Below are 12,608 nucleotides of genomic sequence, written 5' to 3' on the forward strand. Positions count from 1 at the left end.
TGTATGCAGTATGGGAAACAAGGAGAAGCTGGAATCCAGGGTGCAATAAGAAAACTATGACCCAATTGCTATCATGGAAAGATGGTGGGATGAATCACACAACTGGAACACTGCAAGATTTTCGGGAGAAAGAGGCAGGGAAGGAGGGGCTGGGGGTGTTATGAATGTTAAGAAATATTCATGTTAAGAAATATTAGATTTCCCTCTATGTTAAGAAATGGATAGATTGTGGAGAGCTGCCTCTGAGAAACAGCCATGAGCAGGTTGAGAGCTTGGGGTAAAAATTAAGGACTGGATCAATAAAGGACACCTTGTGGTCAGAGTCTACTACAGGCTGCCTGATCAAAGGGAGCCTGTTGATGAGGCCTTCTTGCTTCAGTTGCAAGAAGCTTCTTGCTTGCAGGCTCTCATTCCAGTGGGGGATTTCAACCACCTGGATTTCTGCTGGAAAGCTACACAGCAGGTTATAAGCAATCCAGAAGACTCCTGGAGTGCACTGAGGATAACTGCCTGGTCCAGGTATTAGACAAACCAACCAGAGGATAAGCTTTATTGGACCTGTTGCTCACCAGTGTGGATGAACTCATTAAAGAGGTCAAGACTGGAGACAGTCTGGGCTGCAGTGACCATACCCTGGCTGAGTTTGTAATCTCAAGGAATATGGGCCTGGCAAAGAGCAAAGTCAGAGCCCTGAAGTTTAGAAGAGCAAACTTCCAGACGTTTAAAGAATTAGTGGATGAGATTCTCCATGAAACTGTCCTTAGGGACAGAGGAACTGATCAGAGCTGGAAACTCTTTAAGGACACTTTCCTTAGAGAGCAAAAACTCTCCATCCTCATGTCAATCAAGGAAGGTAGGAAATCAACGTGGCTGAGCAAGGATCTGTGGACCTGTTGGACCAACTGAGTTGTAAGAAGGAAATGTGCAAGCTTTAGAAGATGGGACATGTGGCCTGGGGAGAGTAAAGGGATGTCATCCAGATCTATAAATTGGAGAGAGATGTATTTGAAGTGTGGACTATTTGGTGCATAAGGAAATGTCTGGACGGCCATAACCAGACACTGGCTCTGTGTCCAGGTGGAGGCCAGTGATAAGTGGTGTCCCTCAGGGGTCTGTCTTGGGACTGGTGATGTTTAATGTGTTGTTTAATGTCTATCAGTAACATGAACAGTGGGATTGAGTGCACCCTCAGCAAGTTTTCAGATGACACCAAGCTGAGTGGTGCAGTTGGACCAGATGGTATTGGAGGTCTTTTCCAACCTCAGTGATTATATGATTCTATGAGTTGATACAACAGAATGAAAGGATGCCATCCAAAGGAACCTAGACAAGCTAAAAATGTGGGCCCATGTGAACCTAATCAGATTCTAACATGTCTAAGTACAATGTGCTGCACCTGGATTGGGGCAATCCCAGACATGAGCACAGACTGGGAGAAAAACTCATTGAGAGCTGCCATGCTGAGAAGGACTTGGAGGTTCTGGTGGACAAAAAGCTCGACATGAGACAGCAGTTCATGCTTGCAGCCCAGAAGGCCAACTGAGTCCTGGGCTGCATCAACAGAGGAGTGGCCAGGATGTCGAGGGAGGTGATTGTCCCCCTCTGCTCTGTCCTTGTGAGGCATCCAGGTCTGTGGCCCCTAGCAGAGGAGGGCCACAAAGATGATCAGAGGGCTGGAGCACCTCTCCTATGAAGAAAGGTTGAGAGAGCTGAGGTTGTTCAGGCTGGAGAAGAGAAGGCTCCAGGGACACGTCATTGGGGCCTTTCAATACTTAGAGGAAGCTTATAAGAAAAGATGGAGACTGACTTTTTACACCGGCAGATAGTGACAGGACAAGGGGGAAAGGTTTTAAACCAAAAGAGGGTTGATTTAGATTAGGTGTTAGGAGGAAATTCTTCACTCAGAGGGTGGTGAGGCACTGGAACAGGTTGCCCAGAGAAGCTGTGGATGCCCCATCCCTGGACGTGTTCAAGACCAGGCTGGATGAGGCCCTGGGCAAGCAGATCTACTGGGTGGCATGGGGAGGGCAGGGGAGTTGGAACTAGGTGATCTTTAAAGTCCCTTCCAACCTAAGCCTTTCTATCATTCTATGAAAATAAAATAAAATAAATAAAATAAAATAAAATAAAATAGAATAAAATAAAATAAAATAAAATAATAAAATAGAATAAAATAAAATAAAATAAAATAAAATAAAATAAAAAAATAAAATAAAAATAAAATAAAATAAAATACAAATAAAATAAAATAAAATAAAATGGTTGGTCAACGCATCTCACAGGATCTATTTAAGGCTCAGAGACAGTTGTTAAGAGACACCTTTCTTCATGCCTATGCCTGCAACAAGAAACAGTGTTTCCAAGAAGCAGCTCTTGGTTACTGCTATTCTGGACTTATACAACAAAGTGGTTGCAAGAATATTCGTTTGACAATGTAAATGCCACCATAAGCTTATTTTACAGCTGGGAGAAATAGGCCCTGGTAGGCATAAATCATCTCTTCCTAAAATTTATTTTTAAGGTAGGTAAGACAAATCGGACATTAAAAGCATCTATTTCTCTTTTTTGACTGTAAGAAGGGAGTTGAAGTGAGTAATTCAGATGCAAGTGTCTACATGGGTGTCTACATATAAGTGTGATTAATCCCACCCTCAGTTTTTTGAAACTACAACTGGTCCATGAAGTACTTCCAGATGAGTAGGTAATTTATTCATACTTTAAAAAAATATATAAAAAAATCTGTATACTCACTGAAGATTCTAGACATGTAGTAATAACTATCATTATTTTTTAGAAAGCACTAAATTACTGTTTAGCTTCAGTGAAATGCTCGTGATGGGATGATAGTGATGCTGTGATTGCTTTGACTCTATCTGTCTGTGCACATTATTTCCATTTGTGTTTTAGTGATTTCTCTATTATGCTTGGTTACAGTTATCACCTGTTTTTTATTATTATTGATATTTGATGGATAAATTCAGAATGCAAAGGCTAAGGAAAAGTAAAATGAAAAAAGTTTCATTAAAAGTCCTTGGCTGGCCTCCTTTGCTGACCTCCTTAAACTCCAAAAATGAAATTTGATTTTTTTACCTGTTTTGCCTGTGTTGTGAATGAAAGTATCTTCCGAAGTTTCCTTTTCCCATCCATGGAATTTAAGTTTCTTCAGATTCACATTTACTTGGGTAAGATCTTCATCTATATTAATAGGAGATTGTTTGGCACCATTGCAGGCTGAATATTTCTTTCCCCAATTCTTTTGGTTCAAAGTCCCTAGAAATCAAAACATTGCAGTAAAAACATTTAAAACTTAAATTGGCATCCATATATTGTAATGTAGGAAATTTAAAATACAGTTTGCAATCTGTGATCAGAATACTTTCCCTTCTTAGCCCTCATCTGATCTGTAGCAGTATTCAACACAACTACATTTGCGTTGTACCTTCAAGAATTATGTCACATTTTAACGATTTTAGATATTATACTCAAATGATTATGAATTTCCAGGGAAAGCAGGAAACAAGAAAAACACCTCAAACATGACATACAGAAATAGTAAATAAAACAGGAAAGAAATAAGCTTTAAGATGAAAGAAACTGGCATTCAAAAAGAATTTGGGAGTTACTGCGAAATCCTCCTTTCCAAAAAACTTTCATCATACGAATGTCACCAGCATTCCTCCTGCACAAAAGAATTCAACAACCAATAACATTTTTAAATAAATGAAACCATAATATCTTTAAAGTAATCTTTACACAGAAGGAAAAATTAAAACTGATTTTACTCGGCAAAAGGTAAAAGGTTAGTGATGCTCTGCCTAGACAGCCTGGAAGTAAGGCCTGACTTTGTCTGTGGTGGACCATGCAAAAGGACTCCAGCCACCACCCTCTGCAGCTGCCAGGAGGTCCTGTGTTGCAGCAGGGTGCCTCCTCTAGGGAACAGGGGCTGGCATGGCATTTGAGACATGGTACAACATGGTACAGTTTAGACATGGACGACATGGACATGGACAGCATATCCTCAAATTTCACCAAAGACTTATGTTCCATAACAAATGATCAAGTACTGTACAGCCCAGTGTGCGGGGTTAACAGCTGCCCTGATAATCTTTTGATTATATAATATAGTAATATAAGTTATACAATATTTTGGCTGTATATGCATTTAAATATATACAAATATATATATATTTTTTTCCTGACAGGAAATTCTGATAACACTTGAAGGGGCTAATTAAAATCAAGGGTTGACTGTGCAGACCTAAGAAAAAATAACTGCTTCAGTTAGCTTCCCACTTACTAGTAGTTAAGAGCTAATATTATTGCATCCAATGCACACATTTAAATTCTATTAGACATGCTGAAATGAGCCAGTGCTCATTTACAGGCTGCTGTGGTACATCCAAGTCTGTCAGTGGAAGATTTGCTGTATTGTACCCCAGGCAAGGACAGCCCTCGTATTGCACTCAGAAAACTCAGTGAGGGGAGAAGAGATGCAGCCAGTAACCATGACAATAGGCAGTAATACAAGATGCTCGTCTGGATAGCTAGCTACCTAGAAACAAACCTGAGCTAAATTATTCAACAAGTATTGAGTCAGGTGAGTTACCAATATCACCTTGCCGCATCAGAAGTACCAGGGGTCAGATGGCACATAAACCCATCTGCTTCTTTCAAACGGGAACAGAAGAAACTGCTAGGCACAGTGGCCAAGCAAACCAAAAAGAATTTTAGTGATAGTGTTATGAAGCTGAATTTCCTGCAGGTGGGGATTACAGCCCTGTACAGAGTGAGCAGTGGTCCTTTGGGAAGGGCACACTGCTCGGCTGCTGAGCCCTCCTCAAGTAATGCCTCTCTTGAGTATCAGCTGTGAGCTACAGTTTATCACCTGGACAAATAATGTAATATCCTGATTTCTAATGTGCATTTAATATGAAAAGAGTGAGTAATATTTCACTTTCTCTCTCAAAAGCTTCCTTTACAAAATTCTGAGTCCAAGTAAAGCTAATCTTGGAGAAGAGCATATTCAGGTCATTTATAATTAATTTTCTAAAAAATATTGAAGGCCTTTAAACCCAAGAAAGCCAATTTTATATCAGTATAAACTAAAATAATTAACTTTTTAAACAGCAAAGCCTCCAAACAGGGTCAGACAGGAGAGAAATAACCATTCTCAGCTTGCCCTATGCATCCTTGCAGACAGTCCTTTGTTTCTAGGTCTGCTTTCAGCCAACTTGGTGATCTTCCAAGCTGCTGCGAACCCATTGGAGCCTCCCTGGCTCTCTGAATGGCTCTGCCATTTTGGGCCTGGCTGGCTGCCAACGGCTACCCTTGGAGTTAGGCCACGCTGCCAGCTCTGCTCTCTGCCTCTTTTGCTTGCTCATGACTTCATGAGGCTGTTGCCCCAGTGCAACAGGTAAAGATCTCTGTTCTCTTTCGACTGACATATGCTGTCCCCTGGCTAATGTGCAATCTCTCCTTCAGCACATCATCTTATATCTTTATTCAGCATGCATTTCCCTTATTCTGCTCCTTCCTCCAGTGACACTAGAATTGATGGAAAATCATCCTCCATCCCTTCACTTGGATACTTTCTCCCACATTCCTTCTGATGAATGTAAATATCCCAGATTTGAATCTTCCCTTTAAATTTCCTTCTATCCACTATCAAGTTCAATTCAAACACATACATAAAAATTAGAGAAACTGTCATTTCCTTCTAAGTTTCCTAGTTTCATATTTCATGTTTCTGCTTTGCTATGTAGAATGTAAATTCTTTGCCTTGGTAGTTGTTATTTGAGCATCAGTGTATAATATAACAAATCCCTAGCATGAAGCTAATGATAACATTAGTAGTCTTAGCTCATCCCAGAAGACTATGTTGTGCCAACACTGTAATCCATCACAGCATCCTGAGCCAGGGCACTCGGAGTTAGGTAGGATGCCAGCTGTAGGCACTACAGTGATGTTGTGGTTCAGCTGAGGAAGTTTCTTCTTTCATTCTGGAAGTGAAGCTTTTTGTAAGTATTGCCAGAAAGAAATGAAGGAAGTTGAAAGGCTTGGTGAGATGAAGAACGTTAGTTCCTGTTTCCCAGCAAGGCCTGAAAGCTGTGAGATGAGCTTCCTAAAAATATTTGAAAATGTTATGCTTCTTTTTATATGTAGGCACAATGGCAATTCAGTCAAGAGATTACAACACAAAGATTCTCTTTTCAGAAAGAACTTATTGTTAGTGAAATCTTAGGGCAAATCTGAATACTTATGCCAACACTCCCCCCCCCCCCCCCCCCCCCCCAAAACTTTAGAACAGTGATTTTCATGTAATTATGTATTGCCATACACTCACTAATACACATGGCAAGAAGCTGATCTATGTACTCTATGTATGGAAGAAAAAATGGAAATACTCTTTCTGCTACCCTCTGGTTGACAAAAAATAAAAATAAATCTATTATGTTTGTATGAAGGATAGCTGAAATCACCCAAGGATAAATGGATAAATGAAAAGTATCTCACGGTTGTAGAGGACGAGAGATAAGTCTTCTAGCTAAGACAAATAAACTAAATGCCCCAAATTAATGCTCCTGCTCGCAAATTTGAATAGGTGCATTACAACTTTTAATCGGTTTTCTTCTTTCTGGTCCAGCAGATATTATTATTATTATTGCTTACAGCTGCAGAAAGAAATACAAGTGACCTCCGCACTCAAAAACACAGGCAATATGGGAGCTTTTTCATAGGAAAAAATGATACTGAGATTAGTAATGAGGAATGAGATCTGTGTACATTTTTTCTGTCAAGTGAAAAACCACTCTTACTCAGTAGTTGCTGAGAAATTGTAGCATTGATCAAAAGCCATGGAATTAAATGTAAAGGATATGGAATTAAATGTAAAGGAAATCAATGACAGGCTCCATTCTGGAGCAGGAACATGGGGAATTTCAGAAGGAACTGGAGCTCAGTTGTGATGGTTCAAATTATATATGAACAGTAAAATATATGTCTAATGTTGGAGCAGATAATGCTTGTCTGCATTAGCAAGTGAGTGGATTTATATAGTCAAACATTTGGGGTTGAGGACTGGATGTCCACACCATGTCTTTCAGAAGGTTTTTACCTCAGCCTAGCTTTGTCTAGCCCCATGAACTGAATGTCCATTGGCAGATAAAGTACATTAGATGTATTGTTGCAGCACATCTCCTGTTTAATAACAGTAGAGATGAATCCATGTCATGCACTCTGAGACAATTCTGCCTTGGGAATCAAAGCCTGGCAAGTGGGGAACCACCAGGAGATTTGCTTCAGAAGTCCAGTCCTCACCTAATCTAAAATGCTGATGTAAATGCACCCAGTGTAGGCAGCAGGTGGTGGAACTGCTGTGGTTTACATGCCTTGCAGAAAAGCAAAGTAAAAGCAAAAGAACCAAATGTTTTTAAACATGAGCAGATTGTTTTACTGTAGGTGTTATGATGGAAACCATAAATCAAAGCAGTGCCAGCCATTTTGAAAAATATTGTTGAAACTGAGCTTTGAAAATGAATTTCTCCAAACTGTTCCTTGCTCAGAAGGAAATCTGAGAATAAAAATGTGCATGATGTAATGTGAAGAGTGCACAGAGGAAGTAATGTTTGTCAAAGCTGTCAGCTCTGAAGAAGTAACTGACAATTCACTGTGAATGAAAATGAGCCTGAACTTAGCAGATGACAAGTTAATAGAAGACTGCCTGTACCATAACCTTTACCATTTTTCCCAAGGCAAAATGTCCAACGAAAACTTGCCTGCTCTTTCTTTCTAGGAAATGTTCACACTCATCTCTGCTCCTCATCCCTAGCCTCCTGAGCCAATTCCTGCAATGAACATGCAATTCTCATTTTGTGCTCCACTTCTATCTCCTGCAGCTTTTGGAAGATCTGGACCAGAAGGCGTTACTGCAGCTCAGTCTTCTGTAACAATACTTGAAAGAAAAACATCTGTCAAACATTTCTCTGTGTGTCTGCATCCTATGTAAACAGAACGACTGAGCAGGGCTGAAGATAGCTGTGAAATTGAGTGGGCTGTGGTCCTCCCAGCAGCTTGCCAGGAGAGGGGTTTCTCAGCATATTGACATGCTACTATGTGCCTGTCTGGTGAGCTGTAAGCCTTCATGATGAGTTCTGCTGTTTACCACCATGTAGCAATGCTGCCTGCATGTAATATAGAATTTATGCAAAATAGTCCTTTTAAATCAATTGAAAATATCCCTATACAGAGAGAACTTAAAACTTAAACCTTGAACCAAATGAATGGAATTCTAAGCACATGAAACAAATACTCTGCTTTTCCTCTTCATACTGAATATGGCTACAGCTTCTGAAGAAGTGGGATGTTAAAAATAAACCTTGGGCTTTATAGAATTAATATCTTAATATTAAATATCATAAAATTTTATTAGTGAGGATATATGTTTTGCTTGGAAAAATTTATTTGCCAGCACTTCTTTTTAGTAACTCTTGTTTTGACATCACAGCGTTTGCATTCTTAGCTCTTATTAGGATTGTGTTTCTTGTGAATGGACATACTCCTAAGCACGTATGTCCTCAGAGACTGTAAGAAGCTTTAGCTTCAATGACAGTTACAGAAAAAGAAATGCTTTAAACATTTGCTAAGGTGAAAAGCCATACTTACTTCATAAACCCAAACTCTGAAACACAAAAAGGTTAACATCATTACTGTTAGATATCTACTGATAGAAAGAGGAATACAATATAATACCTTAGTTTTAGATCACAACACAATTCTTATCAGGCACAGAGTATAAATGTTGTCTCTGGAACTGACAATACAGCCTGAGTAAAATAACAGGTAGGAAAGAAAAAATCACAGGTGTGATTAAGGTTTTCCTTTGCTTCTACCTTATTTATTATTTCAACATTTAAACTGATGTGAACCCTAGCATTTATGTTATAGATGAAAGGCAACAGAAAAGAGAGATTTTTTAACCTCTCCTTATTTTCTTCCTCTCCATTTTTCATCAGCTTTTGCAATGATGTCATTACTTTTTAAAATATGTATTGTTGGACATTTATGGAAGGTGAAGGATTTACCTTTTGTGTGGACAGAATGGATCTGCCTTATCAAAAGTCATTGACTTACCACTTTGAAGAGTTGAGTGATTCCAAGTTTTTTTTTTTTTTTTAAGCAAACACATTTTATTGTAAGATATGAGAAATAAGAACACCAAAATGTTCAACTATTCTTTTTTCCTCTTTGCTTCTGCTTCACTGTTTAGATAGAGCATCCAAACTGGATCAATATAAGAGATGGAGATTGTCATGATTTTGTCAGGGACAGAGCTCATTTTCTTGACAGAGGCTCACACAATAGTGGGTTTTGGATTTTTGATGAAAATAGTGGTGATGACGCATTGATGTTTTAGTTGTTGCAGAGCGGTGCTTACATGGAGCCAAGGACTTTTCAGCTTCTTGTGCTGCCTTGACAGAGAGGAGGCTGGGGGTACACAAGGAGCTGAGAGGGGACACAGCCAGAACAGCTGGCCCAGGTTGGCCAAAGGGATGTCCCATGCCGTATGTTGTCGTGCTCAGAAGTAAAAGCAGGGCTAAAGAAGGAGGAGGGGGGACGTGTTCGGAGTGATGGCGTTTGTCTTCCCAAGAAACCATTACGCGCAATGAGCCCTGCTTTCCTTAAGTGGTGGAACACCTGCCTGCTTATGAGAAGTAGTGAATGGATTTTTTGTACTGTATTGCTTGTGTGCACGGCTTTTGCTGTACCTACTGAACTGTCTTTATCTCAACCTATGAGTTCTTGCACTTTTACCTCTCTGATTCTCTCTCCCATCCCACCTCGGGAGTGATTGCCTGCATGGCACTGAGCTGCCTGCCAGCCACAACAGAGATCAACAAACCACAGTATGCCTCATATCACTAAAGGTAATGGACTTAGCTTGTTACCAGAAGTTGCACAATGCCATTTCTAATCCTCCAAAAGTAGGAAAGTGATTTCAATGCACATTCTGGATGAGTGTGTGAAGAGCCGCACCACTGGCCAAGAGAGAAGTACTGCCAATACTAATCTTTGGATGTAACCATAGCTCTCTGGAGAAACATCTTGGTCAATAAAACATAGAAGGTTTAAGTTTTACATATTACCAAGTAGAAAACAACATTCCTGTTTCACCTTGATCTTTATTTTAAGGATTTTTGTGTTTTGTAGTTTTTTTTTTGTCCTTCCAAAAAAGCCCTAATTACTCCCACAGCCCTGTTCATGATGAGTCTCATAAAGTCTATATAAATCGTTCAGACTGAAAAAGTTCATACTTTAAGGGGTGAAATTACTTATTATGTCAGAGAAGAAGTTTTGGTTTCCAGTTTTAGGCTTAGACAATTTTCACGCCTGTCTCAGCATTTAATTGCACGTAGATTTTACAAGATGGGATTGCTTGCGAATGTCTAGGTCAAGTGTTCAAAAATGAAGGTAATTACACTGGTTATGTTAAAGACAGCTCACAGATTAACTGGCTGGTCACTTTAAAAACTTTAATAGTATTTAAATGATCAAAGTTCAACACTAAGAAAGTAACTTGCTTTCAGATGAGAAGTCAAGTATATTTATTCTATAGATTTCTTTTTTTTTTTTTTTTTTTTGGTGCACCTGTATTGACAGAGCAATGAATGCAATACATTTCCCTACATACATTTCCCAACTGTAGGATTTAACATTTCAGATGAAGAAAACATAGTCAACAACAAATCCTATTTGTTTTGCAACTAGATGAATTCAGGAAAATCAAAATGTCTAATCTATTATTTTGTTTAATATCTTATTTGTCATTTTTGTATCTAAGTATCAGCTTAGTATCACCTACATTGTATTCCAATACACTGTGTGCATTGCATGCATATGCACGCAAGAAGACAGTATATCGTGTATTTCTTTTATCTTTTGTCTTATTTGAATATGAATTTCGTGCTTCCTCTTTGGTCACTGAGACTCTGCTTAATAAAATAGCCAAAAAAACAGCTGAGTGAGATTTTTTTTTAATCCTTTTCATTCCCACATGAAAAAAAAAATCAGATAGAATAAACTACAGTTCTTGAGATACAACAGAAAACTGTAATCAGTATTATAAATACAGTGGCTGCCCGGTGATTTTTCTTCCTGGGAGTCAATCTGATAATGATTCATAGTCAGCCTAAGTGAATTACTGAGCAAAATGTGTAGGAGGATGAATGCCAATGGACAGCTTTCTTTCAATATAGCAACTGTTTGCTGTTCACCTTCTCCTTTCATTCCCTGATGTATCTGGCCATTGCTGGCTAATTAGAAAATATATAATCAAACACTTCTATGCCAGAGAAATACAGATTATCACTAATGCTCCATTTGCAGTATGGGACTGCTGTTTAGACTAGAAGAAGGATTATGTGAGAAACCCAATCAACATTTTAAGATACCTCTTTTCTATTATTCTCACCCCTTTTCTCTTGAATTTGCATACAAGTACTGCCAGAGAATCAAGTAGCAATATAAAATGAAAACTTGCCAAGTAATTTTCATAGATAATAGTGTTAAGATCTAAGCTATATCTTTCATATCTTTCAAGTGAATATAAAGGAAGGAAATTTGGTATAGGAAAATGCCCAGTAAAAAAGAAACATGTTCTTCCTCCTGTTTTTTTTTTTTTTTCTCTTTTCTTTTTTCCCATTTTTGACAATATGTGAAGCCCTATCTGGAAAACCTGAATACTTCTAAACCTTTCTCCAAGGAATTTAGGTAGTAGGAATGATTTCCTTTATCTTTAGTGATACGTAAGATCATGAAACTGTATACAGCAGTTCTGAGTGACAGAGATCATTCCAAGATCTCAAAAAAACAGAGCTGAAAACAGATCTGGAATACGTGGAGCTGACTCACTATTACACTAAGAAATAGGAAAAAGTCTTTTTGGCCAGCACTGATGAAAACAGCCTCTGACTGAATTTCATATACCATACAGCTGCATTCTTTTCATGTTGTACATCATAGAATTAGCTGCCAATTTTGTGTCATGGCAATGTCCAAGGCCTGTTTGGTTCCCCCTAGGGAAAGGACTCCTCACCTGTTCCTGAACAGCTGGGCACACTGCTGGCAAGGAAGGACGTATAAAATGGGACAGACACAGTCCTCCACCACCTCCCTGATTTGCAAGGCAAAGGCAACTGTCTTTCCAACACCATACAGCCCCATCAGAGTTCAGCTGTGCTTCCTGGAAGTGGAACTGAAGTTTACTCCCAAATTTACATAAACTGAACAGAGAACATGTGGATTATATTGTCTTTATATTGCTGAAGAGGGGCATAACTGGAGCTTATGGAGGTTTCTCCCTCTGCCCCATATCCTACAAGCACCACTCTATTTAAAATGGGATGGCGGAGTATGACAGAAATTGCATAGAGTCAAAGCCTGCACTGACTTTAAACAGACCATAAAAATGCACTTTAAAGGACCATCGGCTAAAGCAAAGGAAGAGGAAGCAATAATCTACTTCAAGTGCAGCATTCAGCATCTGTCTGATAAGTGATAGTTGATGTAGTCCCAGGAGATGAGCACAATGAAACCCATCTTCAGCAAGAAAC

The 12,608-nt window shown here is 39.0% G+C and overlaps 1 protein-coding gene across 6 annotated transcripts in view; it reads right to left on the reverse strand.

Moving 5' to 3' along the window:
• Positions 1-12,608, reverse strand: part of PTPRZ1 (protein tyrosine phosphatase receptor type Z1) — a 139,890-nt gene that overhangs the window by 60,816 nt on the left and 66,466 nt on the right. For all 6 annotated transcript variants that reach the window (XM_040549866.1, XM_040549877.1, XM_040549853.1 and 3 more), the window contains exon 3: positions 3,091-3,270. In XM_040549866.1, coding sequence (XP_040405800.1) covers positions 3,091-3,270 — 180 coding nt within the window. The remainder of the gene's footprint in view (positions 1-3,090; positions 3,271-12,608) is intronic.

The sequence above is a fragment of the Cygnus olor genome, chromosome 1, assembly GCF_009769625.2.
Source record: "Cygnus olor isolate bCygOlo1 chromosome 1, bCygOlo1.pri.v2, whole genome shotgun sequence".
Classification (NCBI taxonomy): Eukaryota; Metazoa; Chordata; class Aves; order Anseriformes; family Anatidae; genus Cygnus; species Cygnus olor.